At 37.1% G+C, this 23,265-nt stretch overlaps 1 protein-coding gene across 17 annotated transcripts in view; it reads left to right on the top strand.

Annotated features, from left to right (window-relative positions):
* The window catches only part of TTC3 (tetratricopeptide repeat domain 3), a 110,086-nt gene that overhangs the window by 52,552 nt on the left and 34,269 nt on the right, over window positions 1–23,265 (top strand). For all 17 annotated transcript variants that reach the window (XM_006187475.3, XM_032467524.1, XM_014561598.2 and 14 more), the window contains 14 exons: window positions 1,112–1,232; window positions 3,355–3,477; window positions 4,273–4,374; window positions 5,670–5,762; window positions 6,408–6,472; window positions 7,500–7,636; window positions 9,252–9,578; window positions 11,677–11,928; window positions 14,682–14,728; window positions 15,681–15,737; window positions 16,706–16,779; window positions 18,064–18,231; window positions 19,863–20,910; window positions 21,825–21,890. In XM_006187475.3, coding sequence (XP_006187537.2) covers window positions 1,112–1,232; window positions 3,355–3,477; window positions 4,273–4,374; window positions 5,670–5,762; window positions 6,408–6,472; window positions 7,500–7,636; window positions 9,252–9,578; window positions 11,677–11,928; window positions 14,682–14,728; window positions 15,681–15,737; window positions 16,706–16,779; window positions 18,064–18,231; window positions 19,863–20,910; window positions 21,825–21,890 — 2,680 coding nt within the window. The remainder of the gene's footprint in view (window positions 1–1,111; window positions 1,233–3,354; window positions 3,478–4,272; window positions 4,375–5,669; window positions 5,763–6,407; window positions 6,473–7,499; window positions 7,637–9,251; window positions 9,579–11,676; window positions 11,929–14,681; window positions 14,729–15,680; window positions 15,738–16,705; window positions 16,780–18,063; window positions 18,232–19,862; window positions 20,911–21,824; window positions 21,891–23,265) is intronic.

Here is a 23,265-nt window from a genome sequence, read left to right as displayed (position 1 = left end):
AGTGATCACATGCAGGTATTCACAATATCTGGGAAAATAACAAATATGTAGCATCATCGAGGTTGTGGTGAACAAAGAAATGTTTGTCATTTTGAAGGGCACTTAAAATTTAATTTCAAAATAATACAGTTTGGGCTTCAAGGTCTCATAAGCTAGTGTTTGCTGTTGTAATGTGCCGTATCTGGCTTAATGTCCTGCTGTTTTTAACAGTCTTAAGGTGAATGATGGTCTAGCTTTTCTGCAGGTGAGGTTTTCTGTACCCAAAGGCAAAAATGAGTTCTTAAATTGGGAAATCTTTTCAAGATTGGAGAAAGCAGGGAATTCTGTTTCTTCTCTAGTCTGAAGAGAAGAATAAAGACTGGAATAACTTTATAATCTAGTATTCTAGTATTCTATTTTTCTTTTGTTGAATGGACTGTGGGACTCTGTTGACATTATTTTTTAAAACCATAAATCAGTATAGAAACATTTCATGTTTATAGTTAAACAGTTTACATACACATTTGTTCAGTTAAAATAATTCATTGCCTTATGGTGGAAGAATCATGTCCAGAATACATAATCTCTTTAAAAATTTAGCAGAGGGATTTTAAAAATTAATTAACTAATTAATTATTTTAATTGAAGTATAATTGATTTATAGTGTTTTCAGGTACAGAGGGATATTACTACAAATGTCCTAATTGAGTCAAGTTAAAATTTTTTTTCCTATTTATGATTAATTAGTTGAAGTGGAGCGTTGCTTTTGCTCTTTAAGAATCTTCTTTAATTAGCTTAGTGAGTGAAATAAAAATGGAATAGCCAAATGAGTTCAGTTTTCGGTTTTATTTGTTGAAAACTTTAAAAAAGAAATCACAGCTTTAAAAGAACCAGTGTGTACCTACCATAATAAAGCCAGTGTCCAGGTAGGTTGGTATTTAATTTATATTATTTTTATAGCAAACAGCAATAATGCCTTGGTTTTTTTAAAGAAAATATAGATTACATTGAATATTTCTGTACAGTGATTTATCAAATGTATCCTTACCTAGTAAGCTTGATCTCTGTGCCTTGTGGGGGATGAAAATTCTTGTCACATCTTTAATATCTTCTTTTTCATAATTATGACTAGATTTCTGGAAGCTCTTAATCATTTCGAGAAAGCAAGAACCTTGATTTGTCGTCTTCCTGGAGTGTTAACTTGGCCTACAAGTAATGTGGTTATTGAAGAGACTCAGCCAGGGAAAATAAAGGTAACTTTATTTCTGTAGAGAGTTTCTTACTAACATAAAAGCCCATCTGCACTCCTGCACTCTGACTCAGGCATCAGAAGACAAAGAGGTAGGAGCACTCTGTCCTCAGATCCTCCACATGCTTCCTTTAAAGACTGGTGAGAATCTTCAGCATTTACTGAATGTTTCATTGAATGTTTCCTTCATGCCAGTCATACGCCTTCTGTTTATCATTACCATTAGCCCTTACAGCAACCCTGCATGATGAGTACTATGATTATTCCCATTTTTCAGATGGGGAAGATTACGTTTAGAGAGATTTAAGTGATGAGTTCAAGGTTGAACAGCTAGGAAATGGGAGAACTGGGACTCAGATCAGGCATTCTCTCTTCACAGCATGCAGTGTAAGCAGTACGACATACTGGTTGTACTTAGTGAAAGATACAGCATCATTGTTCCATTACAGATATTGAGATGGCACTTAAAGGTGTGGAAAGTAGAAATTTAATCTCATACCCAGAAGCATAAGATGTTTTGCTACTTCTGGAAAGACTAAATTGTGTGATTTGACTGGGATAGATCTTTACTTGTGGTAAACCCTGGCATGTACTCAGAACTTGCTTTTGGCTGAAGCTTTTAAAAGCATAGGAATCAACTCTTACAACTCAGTGATAGAAAGACACTCTAATTAAAAATAGCTGAAAGATCTGAATAGGCATTTCACCAAGATGTTGTATAAATACCCAATAAGCATGTAAAATGTGTTCACAATTAGCCAACAGAGAAGTGCGAATTAAAAAATGATACTACTTCATGCCCACTAGGATGGTTGCAATCAAGAAGGCAGACAATAACAAGTGTCGGCAAGGATATGGAGAAAGCAGAATACCCATACATTGCTGGTGGCATATAAAATGGTGCAGCTGCTTTGGAAATCAATCTGGCAGTTCCTCATAGGTTAAAGATAGAGTTACCTTATGACCCAGCAGTTTCATACCTAGATACGCAGATACAGGAAAACATATGTTCTCACAAAAACTTGTACGTAAGTGTTCATAGCAGCATTATTCATAATGGGCCAAAAGTGGAAGTAGCTCAAAGTGTCCATCAACCGATGAATGGTTGAATAAGATGTGGTATATCCATGTAATTGGATCTTATTTGGCAATAAAAAGGAATGAAGTACTGAAGTACTGACACATGCTATACATAGATGAACATTGAAAACATTATGCTAAATGAAAGCCAGACACAAAAGACTACATATTGAATGATTGTTTATCTTAAATCTCCAGAATAGGGAAATCTGTATGTAAAGATGGAAAGTAGATTAGTGGTTGTCTGAGGTTAGGTGATGAACGAAAGATGGGGAGGGATTGCTCATGGGTATAGGGTTTCTTGTTGAGTGGTGAAAATGTTCTCAATTTAGGTGATAGTGATGGTTGTACAGCCCCGTGAATATACTAAAAATCACTGAACTATACCTTTAAATCTGTGAATTGTATGGTACGTGAATTATATCTCAACAAAGCTGTTACAGAAAACAAAGCAAAGGGATTCTTGAATTTTCCTCCCTTTATCCTGGATTAGGATGGAGGCATAGGAACCATGGATAATAAAAAGCCAGTACGGGACTCATGGCACGAGTCTCTCGAGGTCTTCGGTGGCAGTGGGATAGCTCTCCAGGGAACCTGAAAGCACAGGCGACAAGGATTCAGGGAGGAAGATGGGAGAGGGCGGTAGGGTACTGGGTGAAATGACATCAGGAAGAAGGCTACAGAGTCCTAAGGGGGTATTCTGCCTCACCTGGCTCCCTCTGAATACACAAAGGAGATTTCTGAGAGCTATGCATTGTAAAATGAGGTTTGGTGATTATAACACAGGGTAAGATTTTGATTCAGAGTCTGAAATTCTGGAAATCTTTTGTTCAGTCCTTTTCTTCCTATCTTTCCCTCTTGACATGTCTCTCTATCAGCCACTGCTAGAAGGAAAAACTTTAAAAGTTGTGTGGAGTTCTTGGCTAAAAGTCATTTAGTTATTCCTATGCTGAAAATATTTTGATGGCAAGAGGTTATTGAAATCACAGCATTTTGTTGACGAATTAGTGTTGTACTAGTATCATTTTTGTTTATTTTTGCTTTAGATGCTGTTAGAGAAATTTATTGAAGAATGCAGGTTCCCTCCAGTGCCAGATGCCATCTGTTGCTATCAGAAGTGCCATGGATATTCCAAAGTCCAGATATACATAACTGATCCAGACTTCAAGGTACACAGTGGATGTATACTAGGGCATTAACTTGCAGAACTGCGCCTTAAAATCGATTCAGAACAAATTCTGAAATTGGAGGCATCCACGTTCTCTGGCTTGTCAGTAGTTTTATGTCCTCTTGTCTGCCCATCTCCAGGACTTCTTTAGATCTGCATCATCTCATGCGGGGACCCAGAGCCGTTGAAATAAACACCAAGGGGCAGGGGTGGTGGCCTGAGAAGGCGGGCTGGCTAATTCCATGTCCCCTCTGTAGCCCCTGTTTCATATAACTGCCTGCTCCTCAGTAGCACAGGAAACAAAATGAGGGGGTTACCTCTGATTTGTTGCAAGTCTAATTTCTTGTAGAATATGAGGTCAAGAATCTAAAGACCATTGTGATCACTGAATTAGCTCCTAGAGACCTGAGTCTGAGATGAAGTCTGGCAACTGACTTAGTGAATAAGACATTGGGCCTTAGTTTATTCAAGAAGACAGAAGCTGCCCACTGTCTCTGGTCAGTAGAGCAGATAAAATAAAGTTTATAAAATATTTGATATTGTAAAGGATAATGCAACTGTAAGCTGTGGAAACGAGTATGTCAGCCAAGCTCTGTATTTCCAGCACTAGGCCTTCTGGGGTAGAGAACTATTACACTCCCCCAGGAGGAAATGTGACATCTTGTTATGTCCGCCAGGTAAATGCAGACAGCTTGCTCTTCATCTTAATATGTGTGTTGTGAGTGTGAGAGAGGGTGTGTGTGTGTGTGTGTACATCTTTAAAATGTGAATTAAAAACTATCTTAACCCTCCCCAGGGTTTTATACGAATCAGCTGTTGCCAGTACTGTAAAATAGAATTTCATATGAACTGTTGGAAGAAGTTAAAAACAACAACCTTTAATGATAAAATTGACAAGGTAAGGCCAAGATTGCCTGGATTTTTTAATACGCTTATTGTATGTTGATTTATTTCCGTACAAGAATCTTCAGAAAAAGTCTTAAGTGAATATGACTTTCTCCTGGTGCATAAGACGTAATTAGACAGTTTTAAATTAACACTAGTGATAAAGTAGAAAATCAGTTTTTGTTTTTATTTTTTATAAGTGTAAAGGCAGTAACCAGAGAGGCCTTTAATAAATTGTTAATCAACCTTTACATTGGAAATGTTATGATCAAAAGTAAAAATTTAAATATCCTTTTTACCTTCTAATGAAATTTGATGAGATAATTTGTACTAAGAATTCGACTTAAATTTTGTACCACTGCTTCTCATTGGGGTCTCTCTTAGCAAGATAATGACGTTAATTCTCATTAGCCAGGTATACTTTGAGAGAAGGCACAATTTTGTCATCTTACTTGCATTCATAGAATTTATTTCTGATCCATATAACCAATGTATTTTAAAAAAAGAAAATCTTTTCCTACACTGTTTAACCTCATGTAAACCCCTATCCTTGAGGAAAAAATGAGGTGGTTGTGTTAGGTGTATGTTAGCAATAGGAATTATTCAAGTTTAGTAGAAATAAATTCTAGTATTTTACATATTTTCACATAGTTAACTAAAAATATAATGATATGACCAAATAACTGTTGCAACTGAGTCACTTCTGCTATGTTTTTGTCTTACCTTAATTGAGGTCCTCTAGCTCTACACACACTCTTAGTGGTCTTAACTTTTTCCTTGGGTTGAAATAACCTCCCTAAATTAGCTTTCTCTGGGACATATTGAAATAACCCAAATATTTCATAACTTACAATAAAATAAAGTTCACGTTTTGCTTACACTACTTGTCCTGAAGTTTTGTAGTTGTTTTCCAGGGTTGGGCTGTGACAGCTCTCGTGTGTGTGGCTGTGGCCTTAGTTCCTGAATTGAGGTTGAGGAGTGACTAGGATATGTTCTTGTGGCAGATGGAAAAGAGCCGTGGCCAGGCCATTCAGTAGTTGTCAACACTTTTGCCCGGATGTAGCGTCATCATATCCGCTCACCCCACATGACCACAGCCCGTCACGTGGTCAGCCCTACAGCTGGACGCCTATTCCTCCCACAAGGAGGCTCCCAAAGTCAATGGCAACGAGCAGGAACTTTTCAGTGCCTCCCTGGAGGAAGTTTCAGATCATATTTTGACTGTTCTTGATGGTTAAAGTGGTATATATGTGTAGATTATGCTGAAATATAGCCTCCCCCCCCCTTTTTTTTTTGTTAAATCAATAGGATTTTCTTCAAGGAATTTGTCTAACTCCTGACTGCGAAGGAATCATTTCTAAGATTATCATCTTCAGCAGTGGTGGTCAAGTTAAATGTGAAGTAAGTGTCTAATAAAGGGGAAATCTCATTAAATTGATAACCAGGATGCTTATAACCTTTTAAAACTATGACTTAAATTTGTAGAGATTGTATGATTTGGATTTTTATTTTCTGGGAGAGAAACAGTTAATATAAGAAATCATAGGAAATAATAGGATGTGAGAATGCTTCTGGGCAATGAAGGATTCTCACATTCTTTTATCTCCTAATAGGAAAAGGAGAGTTTTTATATTTTAATTTTACTGATTTTACTCTTTTTGATAACCCTGCTCTTTTAATTCCAGTGAACTTCTGGGTCTTGGCAAAGTGGGGGATCTTAGAGAGGGGGAAAGCTGACGTGAGGGATTTACCTTTAGCTTCACTATATGAGAGTTGCAGGAATGGGTTGTTGCAATGACGTTTGTAGTTTATTTGATCTTCTGCTTACTCTTAATTTTTTTTTAAACTTTTTAAAATGTGTCTACTCTCTCGTTCTTTTCAGTAAATTTTTTTTGCTAGTTTTCTGGGCTTTTGTCTGGGTCATAACATCACTGTTTTCTATCAATTTGAACATTTTGTGCTTCTGAAATGCTTGTTACTCGTGGTTTTGTGTTTTATGTTACGGGAGCATGAGACAAATTTTGGATGTCTTTGTTTTATTTAAAGTTTGAACACAAGGTCATTAAAGAAAAGGTTCCTCCAAGACCTATTCTGAAACAGAAGTGTTCTAGGTAAGAATTTTAATAATCAATCAGTGGCTTAATAATACTGTCTATTAGAATATAGTTCTATCAAATGCAGATTTCAGAATTAGGCTATCGTTTAAAATTGGCTCAGCATACATATCCAAGTGCTGTATAAGTGAATTTTATGGACGTTTAAAACTTTTAAGAGAATTAGCCTAGAATGGTTAAATGCTAATAAAAGCTTGAATAAGAAGCATTATATAGTTGTTGAATTTATAAGTAAAATTATGACATTTGAACTGTGAAATGACATGTTTAGTAGATTCGGCATTTGGATTAAAATTATATACTTAGCTCTCAGTTGTTTAAACCTTAACTCCAAAAACATCTTTTCTTTTACTCTCTTTACATTTTGAATCAATGACTATTTCTCACCCTGACATACTCAGTAAACTGTGAGAATTACTCACTTCTCTGTATCTTCTTGTTCAGATCAAATAATTCCAGTCCTTTTTTCTTTTCTTTTTGGTCCTGCTTCTTGTTTTCCATTTTAAGAAGTGATTTTTTTCATCATTGTTGACCAAGAAAAAGCAAAAGGAAAAATGAACAGAATTATTTGTTGAAGAGAAGTCATTGTACCCGTATTGACCAAACTCTGGTGTTGTGGGCCATTATTGGGTTGTGAAAATAATATTTTACCTTGGGATCTTTCTTTGAAGTGAATGTTTACATGTATTATCTTGCAGAGTAATTTTTGGTATTTCTATTTACCCTAAGTAGTAATTTATATACATGGAAATAACATGTGTATGATCTATACATTCTGTCCATAATTAGAAATCACCTAACCATTGAGGTCCTTGTTTTCGTGAAACAAGTACCCTTGTTTTGACTGAATGACCACATATGTCAGAAGTTTTTGATTTTGAACAGAAGATGCAGGCCAAGTTCTAACTAAAAAAGGAAACTTCTAACTTATTGCTTGGAGAATGGTTTCTACAACAGGCAAAGGAAAATAGTTAATTGAGTTTATAAAAAAGGTGAATTATCACTAATTGTAAGTGTTTATTAGCCTAGAGAAGCTAAGACTGAAAGAAGACAAAAAATTGAAGAGAAAGATCCAAAAAAAAGAAGCAAAAAAATTAGCGCAAGAAAGAATGGAAGAGGACTTAAGGGAAAGTAATCCACCCAAACCTGAGGAGCAGAAAGGTACGTTTGGGTCCAAGGCACGATAAGAATAGTGTATTCTTGCTTAAAAGTATAAATGCAGATATGTATTTGTGGACCTTATATTAATTGTTAGTGAAGTTTAGATTTCAGTTGGTATTTTAGTATTATGACTGTCTTCTGTTACCCTGAGACGGGGATGGGGTTGGTTTAAAGAGCACTGAATTCAGAAGCAGTACACAGGGGTTGAAAATGCTTCCTTGCCACTAAACTCAGTGCAAACTCTGTGTCAGTTTCCTTATCTCCAAAGTGAAGGTGAAAATAATATCTGAAATGCATATTCTGTGTTTGACTGTGCTCTGTAAACTGTGCTACACAGATTTAAGTTCCGAAATTATCTGTAAATTAGCCACTAATTACCTGGAATACGCTGAGTTCAAATAAAGAAGCAGTTCCTAAAAGGTGCCAGAGAGATTACCTAGTCCAGCCTTCGGTTTTACATTTACCTTGTCATCATTCCTTCGTTGACATGGGAACTGTCTCAGTAGTTTTACTGTTCCTGTGGACATACTTACTTTCAGGTGGTTGTTTTTGTTGTTGTTGTTGGTGGTTTTTTTTTTTTTTTTGAATTTTTTAAAATTGAGATATAATTGACATTAGTTTCAAGTGGCCAACGTCATGATTCGGCTTTTGTATATATTGCAAAATGATTACCACGGTAAGTCCAGTTGTCATCCATCACCTTACATACAGGATTTTCTTTTTCATGATAAGAGCTTTCAAGATTCATATGCATATATGCAATACAGTATTATTAACTATAGTTACCGTGCTGTGCAGGTCATCCCCAAGGCTACTTTCAGTTTTGAGTTAAAGTAAATTAGTCTCATTTTCTGCTATGATGGCTGTTCCCCAAATGAAATATTTCCTCTTGCTGTCTTTATTTTTCATCTAGTATTCCGTTAATGTTTCACAAATCAAAGTTATCCTTCCTACTGAAAGGGTTTTCACTGAACATTGGGTGGGTTTTGTGTGTGTGTGTGTGTGTGTGTGTTTTATTTGTATTTGTATTTCCTTTATCGTATTAGCGTCAAAAGGCTAAATGGCCATTTTTAGGGAGATTCCTGAGTGGGAAGATGAACTTCTGAGATATTTTTCATCTTGAAATCGATGACTTTATAGGTCTGCAGTTTGGGATCCAACAATAAGATGAATAACATAACAATAACTACCAAATATGAATTGAATTTATACCTGAAGAAATAATCCCTTCAACTCTAGAAAAAAAAGTTTGCGTTCTTAATGCCTGATCATGTTTATGACTATAAAGAGTTAGGTAGCTGATGAGACTGGCTTAGTTAGGATTGTTGAGAAACTAAGTTTTTTTTAGCTGTTACGTGAGTGGTACAAGTGAAGGAGATAAGGTACTTGATATGTTTGATTTAATGTGAACTTATATCTTTTCAAAGGTGTTAAATATTTTATTTATATTCCTAATTAAAAATTTTTTGGATTATTTAAAACAACATAAAGAATATATCTGAGTCATGTTTTGATATTGCTGTGTAAGGCTACACTAATTTTTTCTGAGTTTGTATTTTTGCAAATTGGTCCTATTTCTTTCTGTCTTTTACTGACAGCTGTTATTTATCCTTAGAAACTGTAGACAATGTTCAGAGTTGCCAGTTCCTTGATGACAGAATTCTGCAGTGCATAAAGCAGTATGCTGACAAGATTAAATCCGGCGTTCTGAATACTTCCAAGCTCCTCAAAGAGTTGCTTTCTTGGAAGGTTTTAACCACAGAAGACTACACAACCTGTTTTTCTAGCAGAAATTTTCTGAATGAAGCAGTAGACTATGTCATTCGTCACTTGATTCGAGAGAAGAACAGAGTAAAGACAAGGGTATTTCTGCATGTTTTGAGTGAGCTTAAAGAAGTGGAGCCGAAGCTGGCCACCTGGATCCAGAAACTCGACGGCTTTGGTACGTCACCGAATTCTAGAGACACAGTTTAGTAGGAAGGCGTCACCTAGGCCTCTGAATCCTTTTTCGTTTTCCTGTCATCATTTGTGATTTTTTTAAAAATGTAGGACTATAAATTTCTGTGTTTAGAAATACTACTCCCCCAACTGACAATGTATAGGTTACTTTATGGATGGATTGCAGTGTACCTTGTCAAGAGATGTTAAACACAGGAAAGTTCCATCAGTAAGAACGTCCAGTCCTGTATTACGCTAAACTACTTGTAAATGTGTAAACCGTGTGAACACTGGGCACAACCATGGGTAAACAGCACCCCCTGGAGTCAGGTGCTGCGGGGCCCTTTAGGGTTGTGCACCAGTGGTCAGATTCCTTAATGAAAAACTTAGAGGGAAGAGTGGATGGAACTAAACGGCTTAGGATCACCTAAAGCAAATTTAGATCTCTCTCAGTCTAAGGATTGAGAGAGAAATACCCTGGGGCTGACCTGTGTTGTGAATCACAGGATCATAAAACTCTGTTACTCTGTCCTGATTGTCCTAAGAACCCCCATGCAGGCTCTTTGACCAAAGCCACGCAGGAACTGCAGAAGGCAGCTGCAGAGAGAGCTGCTGACCAACACTAAATAGTGATTTCTTTGGATACCTACCAGGGCCTTGTTTGTCTTGGTGACCACAGAATGGCAACTGCCTAGCACAGTCAATGATTCGGTTATAGGATACAAGGCTAGTGGGAGCCACGGCAGAACGGGCCCTTAAGCAGCAGTCCTTAGGGTCTGCCGGGCCTCTGCGAGCGACTGGACCTGCCTGAGTTTATTTAAAGACATGGAGCTGATAGGATGCCAGAGTTTGAGAGGATATATTGATGAATTTCTGTCGGTAGAGACACAGTAAGATGGCAGCAAACTTGGTATAGTTGATAGCTAAGTGTTGCTGCTTCGAATGTAGGTCTCTACGGGTTTCTGGTCCTAGAAAATTACTCCTAAGTGATGAGTGCCGTTAGTGTCTACTGACAATCAGATAAGTAAATTATTAAGTTATTTCTTACTTTAATCTGCTGTATTTAACATAAGAGATTAGTTTAAATGTGGTGGGAGCAGCGAGGGTTAACATTTCAATGCTAGATGTGATCTGCTGCCTCTCCCTCGGCGAGCACACGTGTTGATGTGAGCCTTAGATGGAGAAGCGAATGTGGTATTCCTCATCGGTGATTCCCTTAAACCTTGTTCTGTATGAGTATTGTCTGTGGTCCCTGATGCTTGTATTTAAATGTACTAATTTTTCATGCAACGTGGTCTCTGCAAAGCTATTTCATCTGGAAGAAATGTCCAGAGTGATTTAATTTGGCAGCTCTGCTTCATCTGCTGACTGAGAACTTACAGCCTGTACTGCGTTAGAAGCGTGTGGGGATAGAGAACAGAGCCAATCCTTGCTTTTAGGTAGCTGTGTTAGTACACAGCAGGGGTTCAGGGGTTCACCATTCTTTCAGTAGTAGTATGTGAGTTTCCAGCTGCCCCTTTTTCTGAGGGATAAAAGCCAGAATAGTGACTGTTGATTTTTGTGTAGAAGGTAAGGAGCCATGACATTTAGGGGGATAAAGTACAGTTCTTGGAGGTGTTGGGGGAGGAGTTTACCCATTTTCTGCTTTAAAGACATTTGGGAAATTTTGTGTATAACTGATGTTTTGTTATTACGGAGTGTATGTAGAAAAGCATTGTAAAATCTTTCTAGCTTGTACTAACTGGAGTGAAGCCATTATGAATTAGTGAAGAAGTTATTGTTATATTTTTAAAGGACTTCAGTGACTTTTAAAGGAATTTAGTAGCTTTTATCTCCTAAGTCTAATAAAAATAACTATAATAATAGAAGCCTTTGGCCAGCCCATTATTCAACTAGTAGATAAGAATTATTAGCATATTAATGTGAAAGGGTGTTTTAAAATGCGTAATAGCTTGAACGGGTTTGTTCTCAAGTATTTAAATGTTTTCACTGAACATGTAAGCAAACTATAATGGAACCACTTTCAAAGAAGTGAAACTGAGTGTGATTGTACAGAAAATAATTTTTCTCTTCTTCTGACTTGGGTTTTCTTTTTATTATAGGCTTAGATGCCACAGGACCTTTTTTTTCTCGTTATGGGGCCTCTCTTAAGGAGCTTGATTTTAGCATCATGACTTTTCTCTGGAATGAGAAATATGGTCATAAACTAGGCTCTATAGAAGGAAAGAAGCTTGATTATTTCTGTGAGCCAACGTCACTGAAGGAAGCGCGATGTTTAATATGGCTGTTGGAGGAACACAGAGACAAGTTCCCAGTGCTGCATAATGCCTTGGACGAATTCTTTGATATAATGGGTATGTGGACTGAGTTTCAGTTTATATCTAACCTTAAAAAAAAAAATCTCTGAAGGATCCAGCTTACTTAAATACTAAACAAAGAGAATAGAGAAAAATATTACGGTACAGCTGGCTTATTGGGGGAAGTTAGTATTGAGAATAGTGACCTTTTTAAATGTTATAAAACTTTTTTACTCTATGGAACTGCGTGTTGTAGAATACTCAGAGGGGTACATTCCATGGATTATACACCATACTGTTCTCAGCACAGGTATTTTGACGAGTGTCATTGCAAAGACTGCGTATTAAAGGAATGAAATTTATTAGGGAATGGTTTGATTTGTAGCATTCAAGAAAACACTGGTGTGCAGAAGTAGGTGATGTTGGTAGAATCTGGAACAGATAGCACACCTGTTGCAGTGGGAAGAGCCTAGAGTTGGGAGGCAGGAAAAGCAGGCTGTGGCCCAGCTTCTTCCCTAACTCAGTTCATTAGAAACCTGTTACTGCTGCTTCGAGGCCCTGTGCTCGGTGTTAACAAGGAATTCAGAAATGCTCATGCTAGTCCCTCCCCTCGAGGACCTTATGTTCTGGAAAAGGAAATAAGATGAATATACCGATAACTATAGTATGATAGTACATGCAGTAAGAGGGGACCAGGAAAAGTGCCAAGGGCTGTCCCTGGGGAACAGGAAAGCCTGGGTGCAGGGATAGAGTTGAGCCTGGCTGTGAGCGCAGAGGTGAAGTTTGACAGGTTGGTGTCTGGAATTAGAGACAGGGTGGAGGGGAGTTGGGGGCTGTTTGGACAGAGGCACGGAGTGCAGTTTGGCAGGACAGGACAACTGGTAGCTACATCCCTCAGCTTCTTTTGGAGATTAGTTTCTTCATTGTTAAAATGAGAGGATTTAGAGCCAGTGATACTTGTGATTATGTTTTGCTCAAAATTCTAATATTCTCAGATTCTAAATTAATGTAAATTTCTTATCTTTGGCACTACATGTATGTCTTAGGAGAATATCTTCCCCTTGTCCTCACCTTTTCCCTCAGCATCAGAAGTCTGCTTTGTATGTTTTCAGGAGCTAGATTTTCAGATTCTATGCTATTAATTTTAAAGGATACATGAAAAAGGATATGGCCTTGCACAAAAGTGTTATGCATTACAAAGTTCAGATGCAGTATGAGGAACTGAGAAGCTTACTTTTGTTGTGGTTCTTAGGGGAGAGCACACTCAAATATAGATGGCTTTATTTTTCCAGGACACTGCTTCGTGACTGGAGCTGACATGCTACTTGATAGCCTGAATTTATTGCCATCAGTTTGCTGCTGCTGGTAATAAAATGCTCTCCTGGGACTGAGCTTACAAAACTCGATGCATGTTTGGATCACAAGAAAACTAAAAAGGACACAGTTCCCTCTCATTGTGCATTTCCCCTGATTCTTGTATTCTGTGCCTAAAATATGCAGTCCACCTGGCTGTGACTTTTTCCTCTGCTTTTAGTCATAGGGTTGGAAGCCCTTAACAGAATGATTGGCCAGCAGATTTTCAAGTCCACTGCCTCTGCCTCTCACTCTCGCCCCAGACATTTTCAGTCCTATCTCCTTTCATCTAAAGGAATGTTTGTATTTCTTAAAACTTTTCAAAATCTACTGATCTTATAAGGGTACTCAATAATATCACCAATGCTACATTACGTGGAAGACTCAGACTTTCTCCTGGACGCGTGCATATTTCCCTTCTGGAATTTCTGTGTCAGCCAAGAGTCCCCTGATGTGCAGTATTTCTTAACCCACTTGTATCTCTAGAGACCGACTTTTCCTAAATTTATCTCAGATAATAACGTTTTATACATTGTTTTTAAGCAAGAAACTCTGGAACTGGTCTTGACATTCCCTTTTCCCTATTATCCCATATCTAGTTTGTTGCCAATTCAAATAAGCTTTATTTTTGATCTGCCCTTCCCTGTTCGTCTTCACTCCCGTAGGCCAGGATCTTAATAATTTTTCTATGATCACAGTAGCCTTCAAACTGGTCTCTGTGCCTCTGACCCTCCCACTCCAGTTCTTTCTCATATTGCCACTGGTGACAGTGACTCCTCCAGAACACCTGTCTGATCCTATAACTGCTTTGTTCGGGAGACGCTCAGTTTTGGCTATAAGGTGAATTCACGTTGTCTGGGTTCATCATCAGTCTCTTCATCTGCCCTCTCAATACACCCCGCTTGTTACTGTGCCCAGACCTGCCTTGTGCTTTTCTGCCTCCTGCTGTTGCTCACATCCCACCCCTTTGCTTGTTCATTTCAAGTCTGGCTTCAGGTCCCGTCCTCCCCACAGCCCTCTCTGACCCCTCGTGGGGCTGCTCCCTTTGAAGACTTGATCATTCTAGCAGCTTTGTTTGCACTGTGTTTATTGTGACATTCAGCACACTGGGCTATAGGTGTTTGCCTCTGTGTAGTTTGCAGAGCATGAGCTTATCAATGGCAGGGACTTTTCTGTACATTTCTGTATTCCGAGCACCTAGCATAGAGTTTGGTGCCTAGAAAGCACTCAAATTATGCTGAATTGGATTGAAATTTTGTGATTCTTTGTAATTGGTTTTCCATTGAGTTAGCCATTTTGTTCTTGGTTTCTAAACTAAACTTGTGTCACAGCCAAATAAGGAGTAGAACATGGTAGATATTCGTGGTATCTGGGGTGGTTTTCTTCAGGGCTTTAGTGTATCATACGGCAATATAAACATTTTGTTTCCTCACAAAACCGTCTGTATCTTCCTACAGACAGCCGCTGCACCGTATTGAGGAAACAGGACAGTGGTGACATGCCAGTAAGTTATTTGATCACTTTCGGTGTTACGTTCTGATTTTTGTCAGCCAAAGGAAGGAAGGCGGGCCCAGGCCAGTGTTTATTTATATCACAGGAGATGCTCCAGAACCAAATCTGGAGAGCTTCTGGATGCCGCATAATGTTTCACTAGAAAGTGAATCCCAGTCTTCCTCTTGAAATTGGAGCGACAGTCAAGCTGTAAAGTGTAAATTAGACAGTGTCCATAATGTTTCGCAACTAATAAATGTTAATCTTAGAAATGAGAAAGAAGTTCTTGAGTCATCTCCTGGCATGAAAATGAAACCGTTATCTGTAAGGATTAAAATTGTAACATTTTACTTGGTAAGGGAAACACATAGACTTTGTTTTGAGTGGCTTCCGATTGAGCTCAAGTTAAAATAATTCCAGAGTTGTCTTCCTTAGAAGTTGGTGAAAATTTTCAAATGGAAAGATGCTTGTTCACTGATTTGTAGGATCAGATCGTCTATACTTGAAATCTTGTCTAAATTCATTCTATCAGATACTACCTGGCTAAGAATGGAAAAATAGCTAAGAGACCTATCCATGGGAAATTAAGTGCTTCTTCTAAATTTACTGTTTATGCCTTAGTATCTGCCCAGGTACAAAATGTCTAATGTGGCTTAGTAAAAGGAAGGTCACTAAAATATGATGGGCAGATAACGATTTACTTTAAATGTCTAATTACTTCAAGTGACATAAACTCATTTTCAACAAGGTTTAACTTTAGCTATAACATTAGTCATTGTTAAACTTTTTCTTATTATCTATTATACATCAGTACACTAGGGCTAACACAGTGTTATTTTTGTTAAACATTTTATGCAACTGAACTTTGGAGTAGTCTATGAAAATCAGTATAGTATCTTTATAATATATGGCAGCTTCATAATACTGTTATTTGAGTATTCAGCAATTTTTTCCCTATGTTTTAGTTTAACTCTACCAAGATAAAAAACAAAGGCAAGAAAAAGAAGCCAAAAGATTCAAAGGTATGGAGTATTTTCTGTATTATTTCTTGTCTAAAGTGATTAATTGAATATATAAATTAGAATTAACCAATTCTTGGAACATTTTGAAGCATTTTATAGACTTTCTAGGCTTTAAAGATGTGTTGGTCTTCCACATTTCCAGGAAGTTTAAAGTTCATATCATATATAAATAATTCTTAAAAGACACACTTATCTTTATCATCTTTTTTATTTTCTAGGTATTTCCTAGTGAAGTCATTGTCATAATGTAGGGCTTTGTATGGCTGGTCATAGAGCAGAGTGGCCAAGGCTGCTTTAGGCTCAGGCAGACCTGAGATCTTACCTTGGTTTATCAATTATTATTTTTATTATCTCTGTGATCTTTGCCAAGTTGCTTGACTTCCTTCTACCCTAGTGTCATCATCTGTATGATAAGACATGGTACTTACTATTAATAACTCATAGAGTTATTATCTAAAATATTCAAAATAAAGATGATGAATACTAATCATCATGACAGAGTCTCAGGACTGATAGGCTCCCTTCTTCTCACCTAAGGCTCTACTTCAAGTCCATGAGACAACTAGGTGTTACTTTTAAGTCTTACGGTGGGTTCTTCACAGTGCTTGTGTATTTGGGAGTCAGATATGAGGCAGGAGTTGGGAAAGTGAACAAATGTTAGGGGAGGATGAGTGCAGCTTTATAAGTTCCAATAAAACTTTTCTTTTTATCTTTGACTATATGTCTTATCTAAAATAGGAGTTTGAGTGATAATTTAAAATTTTTTTTGAGCATTGGAAGCCTCCTAAATGTGAATTTGTGCCTGTTTATGGCTCTTGAAACTTTATTACTGTATGTTCCTGTTCACAAGAATATTTAGATAAGTCATATTATTGGCAATTTGCATGCATATTTATTTAAGCATTTTTCAGTTTTAATGGTAATTTTAAGGTAGCAAATCATTGTCATTTTTCTGTCTTTTAAACCAGCCTATGTTAGTTGGATCTGGAACAACTTCAGTAACAGCAAATAATGAGACTGTCACTTCCGGTGAAGACCATAAGTAAGTACAATTTAAGATTTTTTGTTTTATTTTAACTCAAGTGTTTTAACTTAAAAAGTGGTATTAATGTACTTAATGTACTTTAAACTTGGGTCTTACTTCCCTTGCTTCATTGTCTAAAGATGTGCATCTGTTATGACAAACCTGATGTAATTATGACACCATCTTGGTTGAATTTATAGCATGACTTAAGAATGTTAAGAATTCATATAAACTACATTAAAATCACAGGGCTGATGACATTCATTTGATAAGTTTGAGAACCTGCTATGTGCAAGATACTGTGGGAAAATCCTAGAAAATACTCTTTAAAATGTTTAATGAAGAGTCATAGTGATAATTACTAGATAGATGTTTTAGAGGCATATATGTTATGATTTAACCTTAGATTTTAGTGATTTCCAGTGGCATCTGGTTGTTGAAACTGAGTTTTAAAAAAACAGGTAGACACTAGAAGAAATAAAATTAGTGAATAGCAGTGACCTTTTTATATCATATTCCTTTGTGGACCAAAAACCCACAAAACTTTTCCCCCTACATTTCTTACATGAGTTGTAATAACAGTTGTTTTGCACATTTTCCAAATCCTTTAAATGGAGCAGTTGTTTTAAGTTAAAGTAACAATAGCCTATACTTGGATACACTCATGTACCAGGCATTTATGTACCAGGCAGTATTCCTAGAGCTTCACATGTATAAACTCATTTAATCCACTCTTCCACCGTAGGAGATAAGTACTTCTACTATGTCCATTTTACAGATAAGGAAGCTCAGGCACAGTGCTGTTTAGTGTCAAGCCTGTCGTGCCCAAGGACACAAAGCTTGTACATGGCAGAGCCAGAATTTAAAGCCAGCAATCTAGTTGAGAGCCCACACTGAAACTACTAACCTTTTTAGAGTGCTAAAATCTTACACTCTTTAAAAAAAACCTTTTTATTAAGAACCCTTTACCAGTCTCAGTCTCACTTTAAGTTGACAGCAGTTATAGTAAAAATTTTAATGTAGCACTAATTCTTTTAAAACCAGGAGTTAAAAAATTTTTGCCCTTGGTAGCAAGAGCAAGTAATTAAAAGTGCTTACTCAGTAGTCAGGTACATAGATCTCTTGATTATTATTGTGGAAAGGTAACTTTTCTGCATTAAATTATCTGGTAGTGTTTTTTTGCATCCTAAAGCTGAGTAATATGTTCACTATCTTTATTTCAATTTTGATGTTATTCTGGGTCACCTAAAAGCTTGTTATTCACAGATTTTTTTTTTCTTTTTCTTTTCTCTTTGTAAACAGCAAACGCAATTCAAATTCTGCAGGCCCGTTTGTAGTGCCTGACCATCTTCGGCAAGATGTAGAAGAATTTGAAGCTCTGTATGAACAGCATAGTAGTAATGAATATGTTGTTCGTAATAAGAAGCTGTGGGACATTAACCCAAAACAAAAATGTTCAACTCTTTATGAGTAAGTTGTTTAATACTCCTACAACTATTATACCGAGGCTGTTGGCTAAAGATCTTAAGTTGTTTAATTTGTGTCCCTTATGTTTGTTAAAGGAATCACTGATTGGCTCACAAACTCTGGGGAAGAGAAGTATTTTTATGGCTTTTGTCATGTGTTGCCCAAAGCTAATTGAGGATTTTTAATTATTAAATTTAGACTCCTAATGATTATTAGTCTTGTCAGTTTGAGCTGCTAATGTAGATACTTTCTATTTCCAAAACTGTCCTGCTTTGGCCTGATAGGACTGATAAAGTTTCCAGCTGTAATCTTTTGTCATGAATTCCAAGATACACATTTGACAAGGATTGATTGATTATTTGATCTCATTGTCTCTCTTAGGACAGATGATGGGGCTGGTGTTATTTATACTAGTCAGCCAAAATCCTCAACAAGGAAACAAGGATTATTGTTCCTGAGACCACAATGATTTGTTTCTTTTTACCTCACCCTTGCTCAACCCTTTCCTTTTAAGAGATTTCTCGTTAAAAATTAAGTGTGATGAGCATCTTAAGGCAGAGGCATATTTAACCTGTTGCCTTGCAAAACATCATGGATGTAGGGGAGTTTCAGTTGTGGAGATCATTCTAAGGGGAAAATACTTATCAAAAAAACACTTTGAAAGAGACTGATGACTTTTAAGTATTTAGACCAGCAGTGTAGACAGAGAAGTGGCATTTGGCCTTCATGTTTCAGTGCATCAGTGGATCAGTGCTTTGAATAGACATTAATCACTTGTAAAGTTGTCCTGTGTATTTATGTGCAGCAGCATCTACACATAAAAGTGGGTTTCTTTTGCTTCAAAGAAGTATTGCTTTTACCTTCTTCCTAAATAAGTTGTCTTCCTAGTTAGCATTCATTTACTTAGAAGGTTCCTTTGGAGGTTTTTGCTCTTGAAAAAGCTTTCTTAGTGGTGCATGGTATGTGTCTTTCTTGCTGGTTATGCCAATGTTAAGAGACTGAATACCAAATTCAAATGAAAAAGAAAGCCTATTTGAACCTGACACAAAAATTGGTAAAGAGCATAGCCCCAGAGCTGGAGTGAACAAACCCAGTCTGCAGATGGAGGCAGATTAAGGGATTGGCCCCATTACTGTGGATGTGATCCTGCACTGTGTTGATTTATTGATGAGACCGGTTGATTTCAGTACTTCTGAATCATTGCATATTCTTAAACAGAAATATGTTAATAGATTTACTATATGGAAATTCCAGTAGGACTTTTGAAATTTGATTTCCTTTTCTCATTTGATGGTCTTGCTATTTTTATTGAATGTTTTCTTGCTTTTCATTGCTTTTTAAATAGATTTAATTGAAACATATAAAATATTTTTTTATTCTCTTTTTTCCTGAAAAATTTTTAAAGAATTATTTTCTGAAGGGTAAACAAAATTTTGTTTTATAGTATCATGTATTTGCATTTAGCCTTCTTAGATTTAGTCTGAGTATAATACGTTTGTTGGGGAGGTGTTGAGGTCAGTTAGAAATGCAGTAGTATTTGCTTTCAGAGAATTTGGGAGAAATTTTTTTTTTTCAAATAAACATGTATAAGTACTTCCATATAATAACTTAGGTAAATGTAAATTTTTTCCAAGTTATTTCTCTCAGTTGCTGGAGGAACATGGTCCCTTGGACATGAGTAATAAGATGTTTTCTGAAGAATATGAGTTCTTCCCAGAAGAAACTCGACAGATACTAGAAAAAGCAGGAGGTTTGAAATCTTTTCTCCTGGGATGTCCTCGTTTTGTTGTGATTGACAACTGTATTGCATTGAAGAAAGTTGCGTTACGGCTTAAGAAAAAGAGAAAGAAGAAAAACATTAAGACAAAAGTTGAAGAAATTTCAAGAACAGGAGAGTATTTACGAGTTAAGTTACCACTGAATCCAACCGCTAGGGAATTTAAACCAGATGTAAAATCCAAACCAGTGTCTGATTTATCTTCAGCACCAGCTTCTGAGGATGTAAAGCCCAAACCTACATCTACTAATTCTCCACAACCAGCTTGTGAAGCTGTAAAGCCGAAACCGATTTCTGATAATTCTTCCAGATCAGTTTCTGATGATGAGAAGCCCAACGGGGTTTCTTCAGAATCTCCCAAACTAGTCTCTGAGGAGGCAAGTCACAAACAGGTCTCCTGTAATTCTCCCAAACCAGTTCCTGAGGATATGAAACCAACCTATTGGACTCAACCCCATTTGGTCACAGGATACTGTACATATCTTCCCTTTCGGGGATTTGACATTACCCAGACACCACCAGCGTTTATAAACGTGTTACCAAGTTTGCCCCAGTACAGCATCTATACCCCTCTGGCCAACATTCCTTCTGAATATCAGCTGCAGAGATCAGTACCAGTGGTGACATCTTTTGTAGCCAGCGACATAGCAGATGTGCATTTTGAGGGTCAGCATTTCAGTTCTGAGAATGCCCCTGGTAACCAGATTGCCTCTGAAACACAGATCTGCCAGGACTCTTTGGAAATACCAGTTAAGTCACCGTGCATCACTGATGATGCTAACACAGCCCAGAGTGAGTCTAGCAGAAGTGATGGTCATTGTGGAAATTCTGCCAAGTGGGAAGTAAATCTGGAAAGCACCAATGAAGTAACAGATACTCCACGTACACAAATGGTTGCCATACAGGTAAGATTAAAAATAGAAAAAGGTCTTCTTTAATACTGAAGTTAAATTTTCCTCTTCACTTTTCATTGCCATTATATTTCTAAAATTCTTTAAAATGATGGACTTCATGAACCCTTTTGTAGGGCATGACAGATAATGTCAGAAGGAATTTTAGGGTTTAGTAAATAATACCCTTCTTCCCTATTCAGATTTTGCACCAGTTGAGAAGTAAGATAGTGGACTCAGCAGATGGAGCCCAAACATCACCTTAATAACGTGGCTGTTTCCGTAGAGAGTGCATGTCCTAACAGTGAAGCCCGTGGCATACCAGCTTCCTCACCTAGTTTAGAGCTGGCCTAGGAAGCCTCTGAACTTGAGTGCCTGCCTCCTAAGACTTATTGATGTATTGCATGGAGAAGGAAGGGAAAATGTGCTTTCTGTATAGGCAATTCCCAAGAGAAAGAAAAAAATTAGAGTGTGGACTACATCTGCCCAATTTGTCCTATAAAACTAGGGGAGGAGTGAGGGAGTTAAAAGAGACAGTCAGATGGAAGGAAACAAGAGGAATGTGAATAAAAGATCCTTCCTAACAAGCACGAGGATAAGTTAAGGTTGGTTTATAGTTAGCTTTATAAGGCATGAATTCATTAAATTCTTACTGGATTATCCCCCTACTCTAAGTTTTTTGTTTTCTAAAAAGCTTTGAAAAAATATGTTAAGAGCAATGAACCAAAATCATTTTCATTTTTACTAATTCTAAATGATTGCTCTTTCCTAATACATATATTTTTAGTAAGTGTAGACCCTATCTAAACTGGCCCAAAAAAACCTTTTAAAAAATTATGGTAATGTTTCAGAATGTTGTTACACGATGGATTTATTTTACTAGAGCAGCTGAGATAGATTGAATTTAAGTGTTTAGTTTTACTCCAAAGGTGTCTTGGAATACAACACATCAGGAAGTCAATACTGAGCCATATGATCCTTTTGAGGCACAACAGGTGAGTCATAATTATATTAAACTATTTAAAGGTTTATTTTCATTAGTTTAACTAGATGGGAAAGACGAACTTAGAACTCTTTCAAGCCAGTTACTCCATACAAAACGTTATCATGGAATTAGCTTTAAACATAACAAAAAATTGGTTCTCTCTAGGGCTTTTAATTTAACACAATCTCAGTACAAACATGAACAGAATGTATTAGTTATCTGTTGCTGCATAACAAATGACCTCACAATTTCTGCAAGTCAGGGATGGAGGAGCAGTTTAGCTCGATGGTTCCAGGTATCTCTTGAGTTGCAGTCAAAATGCTGATCATGGTCAGTCATGTGCAGGAATAACTGGGATCCAAGGTTCTGCTGCCAGGACGGCTCACTCACATGCCTGGCAAATTGGTGCTGGCTGTTGGCAAAAGCCTTCAGTCCCTTGCCTGTGGACCTCCGCCTTGGGCTGCTTAAGTGTCCTGCTGGGGCCTGGCTTTCCACAGAATAGGTGATCCAAGGCAGAAGTAGCAATGGTTTTCATGACCTGCTTTAGGAAGTCACAGTGTATTGCTTCTCCTGTTGGTCATACTGACCAACCCACCAACATTGTGGGAGAGGATTATGCAATGGCATGATGCCAAGAGGCAAGGATCTTGGGGGCCACCTTGGTGGCTGGCTGCTGCACAGAATTTATTTGAAACTGGACAAATTGATTCTAAACTTCATACGGAGAAACAAATACCAGGAATGCCCATGGAAAAAACTGTAAAGGGGAGTCGTGCAGCTAGATATCAAAACATAATATAAATCTATGTTAGCACATAAATAGCCCATTAGAATAAGAGAACAATAGAACAAAATATGGAAATTCAAGGTTTAATAAAAATGGTAGCTATTGGTGAGCAAAAAGTAGATTATTAAATACATGGTGTTAGGAGAAATAGGTTGCCGTCTAGAAAAAGTTAATTTTAATCCCTACCTCTTCCATATAGCAAAATAAATTCCAGGCAGATCAAAGATTTAAATATTAAAAAAACAGACCCAGAAAAGTACCCAGGAAAAAAGGGAACTTTTTTCCATAGGATTAATGAACAGCATGACAAAAAAGTATGCATGTGGGTATATATAATGTGCATATACCTATGCATAACATACATATATGTGAACAAATATACATACATGTGACATCAAAACACACATGACCAACTAGAAAAATTATTTACAGCATAGGACAGATAGAGAACTAATTTCCTTGCTTAACATACAAAGTTTCTGTAGGTTAGTAAGAAGAAGATAATCTAACACAAAGATGGGAATGGGTGGGAGTAACAATCCGCAATAAAACAAAGATGGACGACTTTTAAACACATAAAAAGGTGCCCAACCCCACA

The sequence above is a fragment of the Camelus ferus genome, chromosome 1, assembly GCF_009834535.1.
Source record: "Camelus ferus isolate YT-003-E chromosome 1, BCGSAC_Cfer_1.0, whole genome shotgun sequence".
Lineage (NCBI taxonomy): Eukaryota > Metazoa > Chordata > Mammalia > Artiodactyla > Camelidae > Camelus > Camelus ferus.
Note: the sequence above shows the minus strand (reverse complement) of the source record. Positions and strands in the feature narration are given on the sequence as shown.